Source organism: Neovison vison, chromosome 11, assembly GCF_020171115.1.
Source record: "Neovison vison isolate M4711 chromosome 11, ASM_NN_V1, whole genome shotgun sequence".
Classification (NCBI taxonomy): domain Eukaryota; kingdom Metazoa; phylum Chordata; class Mammalia; order Carnivora; family Mustelidae; genus Neogale; species Neogale vison.
This window is the reverse complement of record NC_058101.1, coordinates 119,974,681-119,993,279: the sequence shown is the minus strand read 5'-3', so window position 1 is coordinate 119,993,279 and position 18,599 is coordinate 119,974,681. Positions and strand designations below refer to the sequence as shown.

At 36.0% G+C, this 18,599-nt stretch overlaps 1 protein-coding gene across 3 annotated transcripts in view; it reads right to left on the bottom strand.

Annotated features, from left to right (window-relative positions):
* The window catches only part of KLHL8 (kelch like family member 8), a 57,253-nt gene that overhangs the window by 16,989 nt on the left and 21,665 nt on the right, over positions 1–18,599 (bottom strand). For 2 of the 3 annotated variants that reach the window (XM_044224567.1, XM_044224568.1), the window contains 3 exons: positions 9,738–10,088; positions 3,791–4,339; positions 2,220–2,406 (listed from right to left, as the gene is read on the bottom strand). In XM_044224567.1, the coding sequence (XP_044080502.1) occupies positions 2,220–2,406; positions 3,791–4,339; positions 9,738–9,959 (958 nt within the window). In that variant the 5' untranslated portion in view covers positions 9,960–10,088. Of the gene's footprint in view, positions 1–2,219; positions 2,407–3,790; positions 4,340–7,621; positions 7,660–9,737; positions 10,089–18,599 lie in introns of those variants that run through there. The other variant, XM_044224569.1, reaches the window with a different exon arrangement.

Here is an 18,599-nt window from a genome sequence, read left to right as displayed (position 1 = left end):
TTGTTTTTAAATAAACTGATGCCTTCAGATATTATGAAATCTGCCCCAAATTACACTATTAAATGGCACAACTGCAATTATAATCCCAGAATGTAATCTCAGTTATTGAATAGATTTTCAGTAGAAACTAGTATTTCAGTTTTACAGTTCACCTAGGAACATGGAATGGAAAGAAAAAAAGCTAAAAATGAAACAAAAAGATCAGGATGCAAATCCTTTCTATACTGTTTCTTGGTGTGGCCTTGGGCATATTTTTATGCTGAGTTCTCTTCATCCATAAAATGGAATAAAACCATCTATCTCATAATAAGGACTGAATCCTACACTAAAACCTACTCATTAAGTTCTTGCAATCATGTAAGAGATCGTGTACACAAAGGTCTACTATATGCCTACTATATACATATAAATCAGGCTACCAAGGTGTTGTTTAAATTTAAAACTGAATGATTTATTTATTTTTAAAGATTTTATTTATTTGACAGAGATCACAAGTAGGCAGAGAAGCAGGCAGAGAGAGAGAGGAGGAAGCAGGCTCCCCACCGAGCAGAGAGCCCAATATGAGGCTGGATCCCAGGAACCCGGGATCATGACCTGAGCCGAAGCAGAGACTTTAACCCACTGAGCGACCCAAGTGCCCAAAACTGAATTTAAAGAGGAATTTAATTAAATACCTTGACTCCCTGAAATAGGATTCACAACTTAAAAGAAACCTACACTTCAAAAAAATTTAATTCTAGACATCAACCTATTAAAAAAGGAGGATAAGCAGTCCTTTCCATGTTAAACTACAGCTAACACTTGGACAACCCAGGAGTAATGGATGCCAACTTCCTGTGTAGTCGAAAATCTGCATATAACTTCTGACTCCCCCAAAACTTAACTTAATAGCCTACTGCTATTAACATGCTGTAACATGGTCAGTTAACACATATTTTATGTATATATTATATACCATATTCTTACAATAAAGTAAGCTAGAGAAAATAAAGTGTTACTAAGAAAATCATAAGAGGGGTGTCTAGGTCACTCAGTCAACCTGACCTTTGACCTCAGCTCAGGTCTTGTCTTGATCTCAGGGTTGTGAGTTCAAGCCCCTCACTGGGCTCCATGCTGGAGCATGGAGAAAAAAAAAAGAGAAAATACATTTATAGTACTGAAAAAATCCACATAGAAGTAGACCCATGCATGTAGTTCAAACCCGTATTGTTCAACGGTCAGTTTTATTTAGAAGAACTACTTCTTCATAAGTACATATATGACATTCACATTCTTTTTACATAGATAAAATCCCACTATTCATAATCAAGTACTCCCCTTTGTTGTTATTTTTAGGCTATTCCACAGATCTCTTTATTTGATAACTATATTGGGTAGCAAAACAAATGTAGATAAATTCTCTGTTCAAAGTACCACTTCCCAAATTCCTGGATTTTCATTTCCTTTCCATCATCCTTCAGATATATTTTTCATACTTGTAAAAAGTAACATACGTGAACTATTAGGAAAATATAGTTTGAAAATTGTGGCAAATAAAAGTAAAGCTGCATGCCTACTTAAATATAAGACCTTTAGACTCTAAGAGTCTAACATAATCTATTATACAAATTTTAAATATAATTAGTGCCTTTCAGTTTTTAAAAAAATTTTTTGGTAATCTGCACACTCAACATGGGGCTAAATTCATGACCCCAAGATCAAGAGTCAGATTGCTCTTCCAACTGAGTCAGCCAGGGGCCCCATTTAGTGCCTTTCTTTTAATAAAACACAAAAACTAGTAATATTTAAATATAAAATATGTGTCACATTCCATCCTTGGCACTAGAAATATAAATGTGAATAAGGTATTTACCTGTCACTGAAGAGCTCAAAACATGTCAAATAAATTTCAGTGCAACACAGTAAAACAAGTGCAAACAAAGTATTCTAAAAGTACAAATGATAGAGAAATTAACTCTGCTGAAAGTATCAAGAAAACCTTAAAAAAAGGAGGGAAAGAGAGAGCTATTTCAGCAGGCTCTTTAAAGTTGACAGGACTTAAGGCCTTTTAAAAAACTGGCTTATTGGCAAAACTACCTGAATCATGTCTAATAAAATTCACATATGACCTTACTTGCCAATTACTACCACTTTAAGGTAATCAGATACTAATCATCTTACAATTAAGTTTGGGAATATAATCCTTCCAGTAGAGATGATAAAATGAGTAATTTAATTACCAGCAGTTTGCTTCCTTGAGGTAGTCCGAATGGAGTATTCAAAGTCAGGTACTGCTCTGCTACTCAAGTGAAGATGGTAATTTCTTGCTTCATCCAATAAATCTCTACATTTTAGATTCTGCTTGACAATCTGTTCTTTTGCCACAACACCCATAAGAAAATCAACTGGCAACAACGGCAAACGAACCTAAGATCATGAATAATCACAAATGTAAAATTTAATTTGTAATTAGTTAGCTCACACTCTACTTTGTAGTATTTTAAGTATTTTGAGTTGTCTTTTTAAAACTCATTTACCACATAAAGCCTTTCTAACATGTGAAGGAAGTTCAATGAGCCAAGTTCTAAAGTGATTTCTAGTATGGTCTAATGAAATCAGATTACATATTAAATGCAACCCCCCCCTTTACATACAGATCTAAGTAGACTGGATAAAATAATTCAGTTGTATTCATTCAAGTTTCTCATTTCCAAAAATGGTAGTGTCATAATCACAAGGCCCCACTGCTGCTAGAGAAAAGGCACAATCAAAACAAAATTGCCATGTCTGGGTTTTTTTTGGCCTTTTAAAGCCAAATTGAACAAATGGAAACGGGATTTCTTTGTTACTTGAACATTCATAATATGAAATCAGTGTTGTTTCCTCCAAATCAGTTACCTTGGAAGGTTATATATTAAGTCAGGGATGCATCCCCACTTTATAGAGGCACTCACCTTTCTTCCCTTAAAGATGCACTGGTTTTCTAGTGGATTAAGAGGATGATCAAACCAGGTAATGTGATTTGGAGTTAAAAGTACATATACATACACACCAATAAGATAGCTGCAAAATAATAAAACTTTTTTTTCTGTGACAAAGTAATTCTTTTTTTTTTTTTTTTAACAGATTTTATTTATCTATCTGACAGAGAGAGATCACAAGTAGGCAGAAAGGCAGGCAGAGAAAGAGGAGGAAGCAGGCTCCCTGCCAAGCAGAAAGCCTGATACAGGACTCGATCCCAGGACCCTGAGATCACGACCCAAGCTGAGCCACCCAGGCGCCCCTCAAAGTAATTCTAAGGCCCATTTATTATCTCCCTACACAGGTTAACCGTTGACAGTAAGTAAGTAAATAAATAAGAAAAAAGCCACGTTTCTGAGGTTACAGAAGTGAAACCGTGGTGAGGAAAGAAAATGGAAAGTTATGTCTTGTGGTTCTTTCCAGATAGGAAAGCAACTCACTACAGTTTAGAAACTTCATTATAAAACAATAGTTACTTAGAGCTGTTTCCTCAGAACCTATTTCTATCAGCATAAATAAAATATTTATTACTACAGTTTCAAAGTGCCATCTTTAACATTCAGGTTAAAAAACAAAGCATGATATTTCCAATTAAATGTAACAAATTCAGACGTATCCTTAAATAGCACGGTGAATAAATAGCGAAGTAAAGAGAAAGTCATTTTCACATTGTATTACACAAGGATTTCTACATTCCTTTGGATAATCTACAGTATTCATGATCAATGAAACACTGTAATTTGCTTCCATCTCATTTCATTTCTACACACAATCTTATTTCAGTCCCTACCTGTGCAAGTGTTTCATCCAACCATTTGGAATGATGCTGAGGATTTGCAAGAAGCCACTTGATGGCTGCACTATAGACCTGCTTTTCATTCTTGATATTTAAATCACTGGAGGACAAAAGCTTATGGAGATGTTGGGGTGACACACTTACAAAGTCTTCACACTCCACTACTTCAGTAAAATGCTCACAGGCATACTGATCCGCCATGTCCATTAAGTCTATTCGGTTGTGACTTTCAGCAAAGGCTCTCACTGCCAGGCAGTTGGAGGGATGAAAATGTAACTTCATGTATTCACAACAAGCTCTAGCCACCAGTTCAACCTGTAGAATACAGGCTGCGTATAAGAGAGGCTGGACATTGTCAACAGTCAAAGTGAGCCGTGAAGAATAGACAAATTTAACCAAGTCTTCTATTGCATCACCATCAAAATCTCTGATCTCAATCAGTGTTTGCTTGGCTTCAGCCATTTCGGAGAGAAACATGGCTCTGAAGTAGGGGATAACACAAGCCAATACTAGTTTGTGACAAGAGATGAGCTTTGAGCCAACCTATTCAAAACAAAAAGAACAAAAGGAGACTCAGTTTAATATAAAAATCAGTTTTAGATCAGCATTGAGCATGTGGTAGCAGGGACAATACCCACACAGATTTAGTATATTTGTTTTAACAATGCAATCCTTTGGTCGCTTATTTTAATGTAGGCCAGTTGCAATTTTTTTCTTCCAAGTAAGCCACTTATCATCTATATATTATCGATTTAGGTATATATACTAAAATCATAAACTATGATTTTCTATATTATCTCAAACTTCAGGAGCATTCTGTGAATGAATGAGAAGACACATCAGCTAGCCCTACTTGGGCACTATTCTTGTTTTTGGTTTGTGTGTCCCTTTTTAAAAAAAACTTTTTTCCAGTTTTATTGCTATAACTGACCATGACATTTTGTAAGTTTAAGTTGTTCAACATAGTCATTTCATACATATATATATCATGAAATGAACACTACAACATTTAGTAACTAATAACCTCACATAATTACAATTTTTACAATTTTTTTCTTACATAATTACATAATTACAATTTTTTCTTTCCCTGTGATAAGAGCTTTTTAAGATCTCTTCTCTTAGGGGCACCTGGGTGGCTCAGTGAGTTGGGCACCCATCTCTTGGTTTTGGCTTAGTTCCTAATCTCCAACGGGTCATGAGAAAAAGCCCTGAGTTGAGCTCCACACTCAGTCTGTTTGGGATTCTCTCCCTCTGCCCCACCCCCTACCTGTGTTGGGGCATGCACTCTGTTCTCACATAAATAAACAATTTCATTATAAAAAAAGATCTCCTCTCTTAGCAACTTCTAAATATACAACACAGTATTATTAATTATAGTCACCATGTCAGGTACTATTCTAAGTGCTTTTCATGTATTAATTCACTTAATGGTCCCAATGCCCCTATAAGTAGGTACTATTAAGATTCACAATTTATCAGAAATTGTGATAGCACAGAAATAATAAACCATTATTTAATAGTATTTACTATGAGCTTAACTAAAGTTCTTCATTTCTTAAATTATTTTGAAATAATATAATAAAAAGCACTGAAATCTTAACACCTTTTTGATAAAAAATTACACTACTGTTAATAGTTTGCTGTTGTAAATGACACAATAAACTTTGCTGTCACTGAATCTGTTCATACTCCATTATCTCCTATAGATAAATTTCTAAAAGTAGAAATCGTATTTCAAAGTTTAGGTGCAGTTTGGATACATACTAATAAATTGTCTATTTCTAATCTACCTACAATATTTGTGCCATATTTTTGCTGTAACTTATTTAAAAATATTTGTCAATTTGATGAATGAAAATATTATCCCACTGCTTCAGTTTGTCTTTTACTAATATTGAATCATTCATTAATTTTGGGCTATCTGTATCTATTCTATGAACTTTTTTCTATGACTTTTTTCATACATATTTTTAAGAACTCCTCATATGTTTAGAGTGTGAATCATCTGTCATATATATTTCAAGCTTTTCTCTTTTATGATGTACTTTTTAATTCACCCCCTATAGATTTTTTACACAATCAAATCAATCTTTGTCTTTCTGATTTCTGCCTTAGGTACTATGCTTAAAATTGGAATCTTTCTAATATTCCATTAATATTAACTTCAGGTATTCCAGTATTTTTATGATCTTACTGTTTTATGCTTACATCTTTATTTCCATCTGGGGAAGGTTTTGGTACTGAGTATCCAGTTTTCCCAGCACTTTATGTTAAATAATCATTAAATACAAGTAATAGGATAGTGTTTTACCAATTTTCCTGTTTGCATGTAGCATTTTGACTATATAAATACACTTATATTGTGTCCCATTATTTAGGAATGAATTTTAAAATGAGAACTTCTAAAGAAAAAGGCCTGAAGAGTATTACAATATATAAAGGCTTTTGTTTATAAATCTTCCTCCCTGACCTTTTTTCACTAATGTGGAGGAAAAATGAATATCCCTTCAACAAATACAAGGTCATCATTTCTGTTAGTTATACTGTATTTAATTTTTTAAAAAGAATTTATAAGGCAAGATTTAGATTCTATCGAGATTCAAGGTATAACCTAGACTAAAGCAGAAAGCTTGGCATGTTCTCAAATTTACTTCAGCCCTAAAGTGGGATCTGAAACCTGATATTAAACATTTTAAAAACAGGCTAAAAATATATTTTTTTAAGAATTTCTGCATATGCCATGACTGGGATTTAGTTTTTATAAAAAAATTTTTTTTTTTTAAAGATTTTATTTATTTATTTGACAGACAGAGATCACAAGCAGTCAGACAAGCAGGCAGAGAGAGGGAGAGGAGGAAGCAGGCTCCCTGCAGAGCAGAGAGCCCGATGCGGGACTCGATCCCAGGACCCTGAGATCATGACCTGAGCCGAAGGCAGCGGCTTAACCCACTGAGCCACCCAGGCGCCCATAGTTTTTATAAAAATATTTGTAAATCTCACGTGACGTAAATCTGCTTCAACAACCTGCCATTACATAAATAGAATTCTACAATTTCCAGTTAACCATTAACACTGCTTTTCACTCTTTTTAAAATTAACATATATTATTTGTTTCAGGGGTACAGGTCTGTGATTCATCAGTCTTACACAATTCACAGCACTCCCCATAGCACATACCTTCCCCAACATAAACTTATTTATTTATAAAACGGTGCTCATTTTGGAATTTAAAAATCAGCTAATGACATTATATACAAATAGTAAAATAAATCTGGCCAACGGCCTTTTTAAAAAGATTTTATTTTCTTAAAAAATATTTTATTTATTTGAGAGAGCATGAGTGGAGTTAGGGGCAGAGGGAGAAGCAGACTCCCCACTGAGCAGGGAGTCTAATGCAGGGCTTGATCCCAACAATCCAGGATCATGTCCTGAGCTGAAGGCAGATGCTTAATCAACTGAGCCACCCAGGCGCCCCTAAAGATTTTATTTTTAAGTAATCTCTATACCCAAAGTAGGACTTAAATTACAACCCCAAGATCAAGAGTCACACACTCCAATGACTTAGCCAGCTCAATGGTCTTTCTAAAATGTGTGCCGTAAAAGCAATAATGGTTGAAGGAAACATACTAATAAAAGAATGTAAATATGACTTCATATTAAATAATAATCCTCAAAGTTGTATGAATACAAAAAGTGAAGTTTATGTTGAAATGAGCATTATAAATTGTCCATAATCCCATTTGACTTAGTTGTTCTATGACAGTTATATTCTGACAGTTAAAGAAATGTTGACTTAGAATTAAGAAACAAATCCAGGGGCACCTGGGTGGCTCAGTGGGTTGGGGCCTCTGCCTTCTGCTCAGGTCATGATCCCATGGTCCTGGGATCGAACCCCGCATCGGGTTCTCTGCTCAGTGGGGAGCCTGCTTCCCCACTCCTTCTCTGCTTACTTGTGATCTCTGTCAAATAAATAAATCTTAAAAAAAAAAAAAAGAAAGAAAAAAAAGAAATCCAATAACAGACTTGTTAAAAGATTAAGTTTTTTTTTTTTTTTTTAAGATTTTATTTATTTGTCACAAAGAAAGAGAGCAAAAGCAGGGGGAGAGATGGACAGAGGAAGAAGCAGGCTCCCTGATGAGTAGGGAGCCAGAATGAGGGATTTGATCCCAGGGCCCTGGGGTCATGACCTGAGCCAAAGGCAGACACTTAACTGAGACACCCAGGCATCTCAAGTTGTAATACTTTCTAATGAATAGGAACAAAATATGCCATAGCAGAATTATCTGATACCCTTGGAAAAAAAAACAATGACAGTACACATAATGATCCAAATAGCTGATATTTGTTATCTATTCTATACCAAGCACTGCCATAAGGACTTCACCTGTATCGATTCACTCATCCCTCACAAAAACCATCACTCTTATTGTACAGTTGAAAAAAATGATAGTCCCTTTAAATTAATGAAGCATTTCTCATTCCCAAAAGATCTCTGTCATTGTTTAAAACAGCATTTTAGTTTTTAACCACTGTTTGTATGGGAGTTTTATTTCAATCTATTGCCTAAGTTACACAACAAAGTTATGAGTTTAGTTCTCACTCATCCCAAAATGGCTATATCCCTATTTTTTACTTAAGAAAGTTTGTATGTACTATGTTGTAAAAATCATTCTAAAATTCAATCATAAAATTTATAAAATCAGTAATACTCTACTTATTTTCTATTCATACACTGATATGCTGAATGGTAATTGACTGAATTCAAATAGTCAACTTTACATTTCTTGTTTTTGCCAAAGCCAGTGTGGGTCCCTGAATTTCACAACAAAGGTGAAAATTAGAACAATGGTATATATAATATTAAACATACCATACAGAACAAAAAACTTAAGTGTTCCTACATCAAAACATATACATGGTTAAATTTCACAGAGAACTAGAATTATATAATGGTTTTCTTCTCAATATCTTAGGGCCCAGAAATACATAAGGACAGTAACAGTTTAAGGAAAGAAAATATAGCTCATTTATTTGTAATGTAATAGTACACTCCCAGACATTATGGACCTGAAACTCAAAGCCTATGCTTTCAGCTTATAGACTTTTGTTGAGTGTCCTCTGATCTGATTCTTCAAGTATACCTTCAAGCCCTATGACTCAGCTCTAAAAACTTGTCTGATCAGGAGTGGAAAGCAAAATCTAAGAGACTCCAAAGTGGCAAAATAAAGGTGGAAAATGCTGCATGAATGCATATGAATCACCAAAAAATCTTTAATATTTCAGTGACATATAAGAATAGTAAAAAAATCACCTTAAACAAGTGAGGAACAATTAGAACATGGGTTCTTCCACACTGCTTTATCACTTTTCCAAATTTTACTAAAATTATCTTTTGCAACAGAATAGCATGATTCTATAGACCACAGACTTAGAATTTACTACACTTTTTTATCCAAGTCTGAATAGATTCTACTTCACTATCAGGTATAGATAATCTCACTTAAGGGACAATTGTTTTAAAGTAGAGGGTAAATTACCAGATAGGAACATATACTAAAACAGTCGTGCAACAGAATAAACACCAAGACTTCCTACCTTTCTAAGTAATTTCTAAATTCATGAGTTAAAAGCTTACTGGTCTACAGCAATTTATTAATTTCAGTAATAGTAACTTTAACGTTTTAAGGTTCCAGAACTCTCAGAAGTTAAATTAACTAAGAAATAATATTAACATTTATTAGTACAATAATTTTATCTTATGCTAACCTCTCTTTATGTACCTTTCCTTATGTCCTTTCTCCTTCAATAAAAAAGGACTAAGACTAAAATCATCTTGACTGTAATAAGTATGGCACCAAAAATTTGCCTTGTGTGGTTCTAGAAACCCCCAGTTTTCATAATGTAATAAAGAGACTGAAAAAGAAAAAAGGAGTCTCACCTTTAGTGTGACATCACAGAGTTCTCCATTTTCATAAAATCGGAGAAGGGAACCATGAAAATCTTTCCAAGCTTCATTTGCTTCAAAGATAAAGGAGTCTTCTCCATCACCATCACTAATTGAAGACCTATTCTTTATTTGCTGATGCTGCTGCCTTTTCACCTTTGTGCAGTGATTCCTAGCTTGATTTGCATTCACAGATTCTGAAGCCATTTGCAACATTGTTCTTTTAATATAGCTCTCTTCTCAAACATCTCATTTATTCTTTTGTAAAGAGTGGGGAGAAGGCAGAATGTAGATGCTGCCCGTTAACCTTTAGACATTTCACTCAAATTGACGTTGTCCAGTTTCCTGAGATGAAAAAGCAAATAAAACACATAAAAACACATCAGAAGAAAAAAATCATTAGTAATTATCATTTACCAAACTACATATATAAAATGACTACATAAATTGTTACTTTAAAAAGAACAATTAACTTCATAGCTTTATGGTAAATGTCATATAAGTTACCTCAGTTATTCCAGTGAAGGAACTCCTTTATAATCTAATTTGAAAATTCTGGGAAGATGGTGGAATAGAAGCATCAGGAATCTGTCTTCCCCACTTAGGCAACAATTGCACTGGCTGAATCTGCCTGCTATAACTATTTTGGAACTCTGTGGAGTCTGTTGAAGACTTGCAATTTCCACAGAAAAACTGACATGTTTAATGTTGGTCAATTTAAGCAGCAGCAGCCCATCTCCACATCCCCAGTCAGGTTGCAAGTAATAAGCTGTGTGCACATTCCTGAGAGCTTGCACAATTTTTAAGAGTCAGAGTGAACAAAAAAGACTCAGTTCTCCAAATATCAGGGATCTCTGCTGATTGCTGACTACTGCTTCTGATCATAGAGGTGTAGATAAAGTGGTGGATAGCCATTGTTAATACACTTTCACCTATTGTTACAAGTCCCTCCCTCTTGGCTGAAGAGACTTCCAGAGAATTTAAAAGGTTTGTGTCCTTCCTTTCCACTCAATTTTTTGTTTCAGTTTTGGTACAAGGAAAATTAGAAAGTGACAATGCATGCCAAGGAAAATGCTCAGAAAAGACCTAAGAAGACCTTAAATTATATCTCAGGTTGGTCTTCAGCACACAGATGGCCTACAATAATCAAAAAGAGGAGGGGAAAGTAACAAAAAAATAGCAGACCTTAAAGAATTGGGTTAAATCTGGACACTGATTTCCAGAATTACATTATTAGATTCAAATGTCCAGTGTACAACAAAAAAATCACAAAACATATGATGGAACACATTGGGGGGTGGGGTGGCAGGCAGACAAACAACAAACTGTCCTAAAAAGGAACTAACGAGATTTATACTAAATGAAAATTTTAAAACAACTCTTTCAAAGATGCTCAAAGCACTAAAGGAAGATATGGAGTCAGGAAAACAACCAATACCATCAAACAAAGAAACATAAAACTAAACAGAGACCAAAAAGAGTTTCCGAAACTGAAAAGTAAATTAACTGAAATGACAAATTCACTAGAGGGACTCAGGACAGATTTGAACAGCAGAAGAAAGAATTACCAACCTTGAAGACAACACAATGGAAATTATCAGCCCTCCAGAAAAAAATGAAGCAAGATGAGCAGAACCTGTGTGATATTCCTGTGTGGAATATCACAAAGACCAACATACACATTGTGGGAATCCTAGAAGAGTAAGAAGAAGATAAAGGGGAAGAGGGAATATTTTTAAAAAATAATGACTGAAAACGTCCCAAATTTGATGCAAAACATGAATATGAACATTCAAGAACTTCTACATAAGAGGAACTCGAAGAAGACACACAAAGACATTATAATCAAACTTCTAAAAGCCGAAGATTAAAAGAACACAACAGGAGAAAAGTGAATCAGATACAGGATTCCTCTATAAGAGAAGGAGCAGATTTTTTATCAGAAACTTCAGAAGCCTGAGAGGGTGGGCAGATATGTTCAAGGCAGTAAAAGCCAAAAACTGTCAAAATATTATATCTGGCAGTAATGGTCTCCTAAAGTGAGGAAGGAATTAAGACATTCCAAGATAAACAAAAGCTGGGAGAGTTTGTGACCCATTAGACCTAGCCTGTAAGAAATATTCAAGAGAGGGGCGCCTGAGTTGCTCAGTGGGTTAAAGCCTCTGCCTTCAGCTCGGGTCATGATCCCCGGGTCCTGGGATCGAGCCCCGCATTGGGCTCTCTGGTCAGCAGGGAGCCAGTTTCCTCCTTTCTCTCTCTGCTTGCCTCTCTGCCTACTTGTGATCTCTGTCTATCAAATAAATAAATAAAATCTTTAAATTAAAAAAAAAAAAGAAATATTCAAGAGAGTCCTGCAGGGTTAAATGAAAGAATGCTAAACAGTAACTCAAAGCCATATGGAAAAATAAAGAGTTCAGAAAAAGTAAACACATGGATAATTACAAAAGCTAGTATTACTGTAGTAATGATTTGTAACCACATTTTGTTTTCTACAGATTTAAGAGACTAATACATGTAAAGAAGAAAAAGCATTTATTAATGTAAAAGCTGGTATTAGTGTAACTTTCATTTGCAACACCAAATCTTGTTTCCTATACAACTTATGGGAAGAGAACACTTTAAAATAAATAAAAAATAAAAAATTTCAAGTAGAAATTTAATAATTATTAGTTGTGTCCAAAGACACAAGCAAGTTAAAAAGGAAAGGACTGAGAAAAATATTCCACGCAAATAGTAACCAAAATAGAGCAAATAAAGCTATGCTAATACCAGATAAAATAAACTTCAAGACAAAAAATATTACAAGAAAAAAATATATATTAACAAAAGATCAATATAACAAGAAGATATAGTAATTACAAAGATTTGTGCATATAATGACAAACCATGAAAATACATGAAGCAGAAACTAAATAGAAATGAAGTGACAAATAAATAGTTCCTGAATAATAACTGGAGATTCTAGTACTCCAGTCACAATAATGGAAAGAACAACCAGACAGAAGAAATAGAGAACAATACAATACAATAAACCCACTAGGTCTAAGACATAAAAACACTTTACCCAACAACACAATACACATCCTTCTCTAGTGTATATGGGACATTTTCAGAACAGACCACTGTTAGGCCACAAATTAAGTCTCATAGATTTAAAAAGATAAACAGCAAACCGAGTATCTTCTCTAATACAACAGAATGGATTTAGAGATCAGTGACAAAAGAGAAATAGAAAATTGGGGGACTGGAAAAATTATTACATTTTAAACAACCAATGACTCAAAGAAGAAATCCCAAGGGAAAAGAGGAAAATACTTAGCAAAAATTGGACAGCCACATGCCAAAGAATGAAACTGGACCGTTTCCTTACACCATACACAAAAATAGACTCAAAACAGATGAAGGACCTCAATGTGAGACAGGAATCCATCAAAATCCTTGAGGAGAAAACAGGCAACAACCTCTTCAACCTTGGCTGCAGCAAATTTTTCCTAAACACAGCACCAAAGGCAAAGGAAGCAAGGGCAAAAATGAATTACTGGGGCTGCATCAAGATAAAAAGCTTTTGCACAGCAAAGGAAACAGTCAACAAAACCAAAAGACAACTGACAGGATGGGAGAAGATATGTGCAAATGACATATCAAATAAAAGGCTAGAATACAAAATCTATAAAGAACTTATCAAACTCAACACCCAAAGAACAAATAATCCAATCAAGGAATGGGCAGAAGACATGAACAGACATTTCTGCAAAGAAGATATCCAGATGGCCAACAGACGCATGAAAAAGTGCTCAACATCACTTGGAGTCAGGGAAATACAAATCAAAACCACAATGAGATACCACCTCACACCAGTCAGAATGGCTAATGGTAACAAGCCAGGAAGTGAGAGATGTTGGCAAGGATTCAGAGAAAGGGGAACCCTCCTACACTGTTGGTGGGAATGCAAGCTCGTGCAGACACTCTGGAAAAAGTATGAAGGTTTCTCAAAAAGTTGAAAATCAAGCTACCCTATGACCCAGCAATTGCACTACTGGGTATTTACTCCAAAGATACATCTGAAGAGGCATGTGCACCCCAATGTTTATAGCAGTAATGTCCATAATAGCCAAATTATGGAAAGAGCCTAGCTACTCATCAACAGATGAATGGATAAAGATGTGGTGTGTATACACACACACACGCACACACGCATGCACAATGGAATATTATGCAGCCACCAAAAATGGACTCTTGCCACTTGCAATGATGTGGATGGAACCAGAAGGTATTATGCTAAGCAAAACAAGTCAATCAGAGTAATGAAAAGAAGGGCCATCTGTACCCCAATGTTCATAACAGCAATGGCCACAGTCACCAAACTGTGGAAAGAACCAAGATGCCCTTCAGTGGACGAATGGATAAGGTAGATGTGGTCCATATACACTATGGAGTATTATGCCTTCATCGGAAAGGATGAATACCCAACTTTTGTAGCAACATGGATGGGACTGGAAGAGAGTATGCTGAGTGAAATAAGTCAAGCAAAGAGAATCATTTATCATATGGTTTCACTTATTTGTGGAGCATAAGAAATAACACGGAGGACATGGGGAGAAGGGAGTTTGGGGAAATTGGAGGGGAGGACAAACCATGAGAGACTATGGACTCTGAAAAACAAAAGGGGCAGAGGGTAGGAGGTTGGGTGAGCCTGGTGGTGGGTATTGTGGAGGGCACGTGTTGGATGGAGCACTGGGTGAATTCTGGTACACTGAAAAGAAATTTAAAAAATTAAAAATATTTAAAAAAAAACAAAAAAACAAGTCAATCAGAGAAAGACAATTATCAGATGATTTCACTGATATGTGGAATTTGAGAAAACAAGGCAGAGGATCATAGGGGATGAGAGGAAAAAATCAAACAAGATGAAACCAGAGAGGGAGACAAATCATACGAGACTCTTAATCTTAGGAAAGATTAACTGAGGGTTAATCAGTTAAGGGTTAACCCTCAAACTGAGGGTTGCTGGAGTGGAGGCAGGTGGAAGGTTTGGGGTGGCTGGGTGATGGACACTGGGGAGGATATGTGCTATGGGTGAGTGCTGTGAATTGCATAAGACTGATGAATCACAGACCTGTACCCCTGAAACAAATAATACATGTTAATAATAATAGTAGGGAAAAAAAAGAAAATACCTAGCAAATGAAAACAAAAACACAAGACACCAAACTGATAGTAGCCACTGTGAAAGCAGTGTTAAGGAGGAAACTGGCAAGACTAACCACAGATGAGAGGATTTCCACAAGCACAGAGAAGGGAGAAGGGCAGACCCCACATCAAGACTGGCACTGGAAAAACAAATCCCCACATTTGGCTTTGAAAACCAGTAAGGATTAACTTCGTGAGTTTTTACAGTCACCAGGGCTTAACTCGAAATACTTAAAATTAGCAAGGCCTGGCGCTGGGAGAGCCAGAAGGTGATAGGAAACTGAGTCCTTGCCCTGAAACACCCAGCATAAAAGCAACAGTTTCAAAAGCACCTGGGGTATACAGGAAGAAAAGTCCTTTAATCTCAGAACATACACTAGAGAGGCAGGGATCTTAAAGAGACTTCTTCAAGAATGAAAGAGTTGGTAGGTACCATTTCTCCTCCCACCCCCAGGCTTAGACTGCTGGACACTTCTGGGAATACACTCCATCTAGCATGCTAACACAACATGTCCTGACCCTGCATTCTCCTGAGGATCTCCCCCATCCAACACTGTCCCACTCAGCAAACATCCCTCCAAAGGAGCTCCTGCTGCAAAACATCCTATAAACAGCCCAAGTGGGGAACAGCACCACTCCAAAGTGACTCCTGCGCTGGGGAGAGGGGCAGATAACAACACACACCAGTGCAATTGCAGCCTCAGAAGACTTACTGGGGGCAGGCATCTGGTCTGATTGCAGGCCTGCCAACCAACAAAAGCCTCTCAGGGAAAGATGAAGGGAAAGTGTCCGGAAGTTCAATGTTACCACAGCTTCAGCACACAAGCTGAGGGCAGGTATCTGGTCTGACCTACTAACATCACCCAACTACAAGTCCACAGTGGCCCCAGACTAGCCACTTAACAGCACAGGGACCAAAACCCTGCAAACAGCAGATAAACTGGGCCATTCCAACCAACTGAGCTTAAGACAAACACAGCTCAGCCACAACATCCATAGGATGGTGCATGTAACATGCATAGGAGATACCCCTGAAGTGCCTGGTTCTGGTGAACAGGGTATGCTGTACTACAGGACACCACCAGACCGCTTCTTCATAAAGCTATACTTTCAAGAACAGGAGATGTAACTGACTTTCCCAATACAGGGAAACAAACACACAGAGTTAGATAAAATGAGGAGACAGAGGAATATGTCCCAAATGAAAGAACTGGACAAATCACAACAAAAGAGCTAAATGAAATTATGAAGATGAACAACACACCTATAATTGATTCAAAGTAATGGTCATAAAGATACTTATAAAACTTGAGAAAACACTGAGAAGTGAGACTGTCACCAAAGAGATAGAAAAGATAAAAAGAAAAAAAAAGAAAAGATAAAAAGAACCAATCAGAGATGAACTCAATATCTGAAATTAAAATTGTACATACTAGAGGGAGTCAATACCAGACTAGAAAAGGCAGAAGATGGATAAGCAAACTGAAAGAGTAATGGAAAGCAACCAAGCTGAACAAAATAAAAGAGAGTAATAAAAATTAAATAGGCTATGAGAACTGACTGACATTGTCAAGTATAACAACACCTAAATTATAATGATCCCAGAAGAAGAGAGAGAAAAGGGAAAAGAAAACTTATTTGAATAAAGAATAGCTGAAAACTTCCCAAATCTAGGGAAAGAGAGAGACATCCACATCTGGGAGGTAAAGAAAACTCCCTAAAAAATCACCCCCAGCAAGGCCTATACCACAACACATAACAAAGTGACAAAAAGTAGTGAAAAAGAATTTTAAAAACAGCAAGGGGGCGCCTGGGTGGCTTAGTGAGTTAAGCCTTTGCCTTCAGCTCAGGTCATGATCTCAGGGTCCTGGGATCGAGCCCCGCATCAGGCTCTCTGCTCAGCAGGGAGCCTGCTTCCCCTTCGCTCTCTGCCTGCTTCTCTGCCTACTTGTGATCTTTCTCTCTGTCAAATAAATAAATAAAACCTTAAAAAAAAAAAATCAGCAAGAGAAAACAATTACTTGTATACAAGCGAAACCCCATAGAGCTGTCAGCTGAGTTTTCAGCAGAACACTGCAGGCCAAAAGGGAGTGGCATGATATGTCATGCCACTGAAAGTGCTGAAAAGAAAAAAAAACCTGCAACCAAGAATACTCTACCCAGCAAGGCTATCATTCAGAACAGAAGAGAGATAAAGAGTTTCCCAAACCAACAAAAGTTAAAGTGAATTCTTTGAGTGAAAAGGAAACACTCTAATCAAGAACAAGAAAACCAGGGAAGGAAAAAATTTCACAAGTAAATACAAACATAATGAAAGTACTAGATTAATCAGTTATAAAACCAGTACAGAGATTAAAGCACAAAAGTAGTAAAATCAATTATTTCTATAAAAGTCAGTCAAGGAATTCACAAAACGATGTAAAGTATTACATCATCCACATAAAATGTGGAGAATAAAGATTTAGTGCTTTTAGAATGGGTTCAAACTAAGCAACCATCAACTTCATATAGACTGGTATATGCATAAAATGTTACATGTGAACTTAACGGTAACCACAAATCAAAAACCTGTCATTGATATGCAAAAAATAAACAAAAAGGAACTCTCAAGCATATCGCTAAAGAAAGCCTTCAAACCACAAGGAAAGGAAGCAAGGGAAGGAACAGAAAAGAACTACAAAAACAACCACATAAAGTAACAAAATGGCAATAAGTCCATATTTATCAATAATTACCTTGCATATAAATGAACTAAATGCTGTGATCAAAAGACACAGGGTGACTGAATGGATAGAAAAGCAAGATCCATCAATACACTGCCTACAAAACACTCACTTCAGATCTAAAGACACACTAAGACAAAGTGAAGGGATGAAAAAACATTTATCATACAAACGGAAGTTTTTACTTTCTGTTTTTACAGAGCTGGGAATGTCCACAATAGCCAAAAGATGGGAAGAGCCCAGATGTCCATCAACAGATGAATGGATAAAGATGTGATGTGTATACACACACACACACACACACACACACATACACACACACACGGAATATTACACAGTCATCAAAAGGAATGAAATCTTGCCATTTGCAATGATATGGATGGAACTAGAGGGTATTATGCGAAGCAAAATAAGTTAATCAGAGAAAGACAATTATCAGATGATCTCACTGATATGTGGAATTTAAGAAATAAGGCAGAGGATCATAGGGGAAGAGAAGGAAAAATGAAATAAGACAAAACCAGAGAGGGAGACAAACCATATGAGACTCTTAATCTCAGGAAACAAACTAAGGGTTGCTGGAGGGGAGGTGGGTTAGGGGCTAGGGTAACTGGGTGATGGGTATTAAGGAGGGTACTTAATGGAATGAGCATTGGGTGTTTGTTATATGCAACTGATGAATCTCTAAATTCTACCTCTGAAATTAATAATATCTATGTTAATTAAATTGAATTTAATTTTAAGATTTTTAAAAATGAAAACAAAGGTGGGTAGCAATATTTATATTGAACAAAATAAACTTTAAAACAAAGACCACATGTGACAAGAGACAAAGGAAACTACATAATGATAAACAGCTACAAAACAACAAGAGGATGTAATAATTATATTTATGCATCCAACATGAAATCATTTAAATACATAAACTATTAACAGACATAAA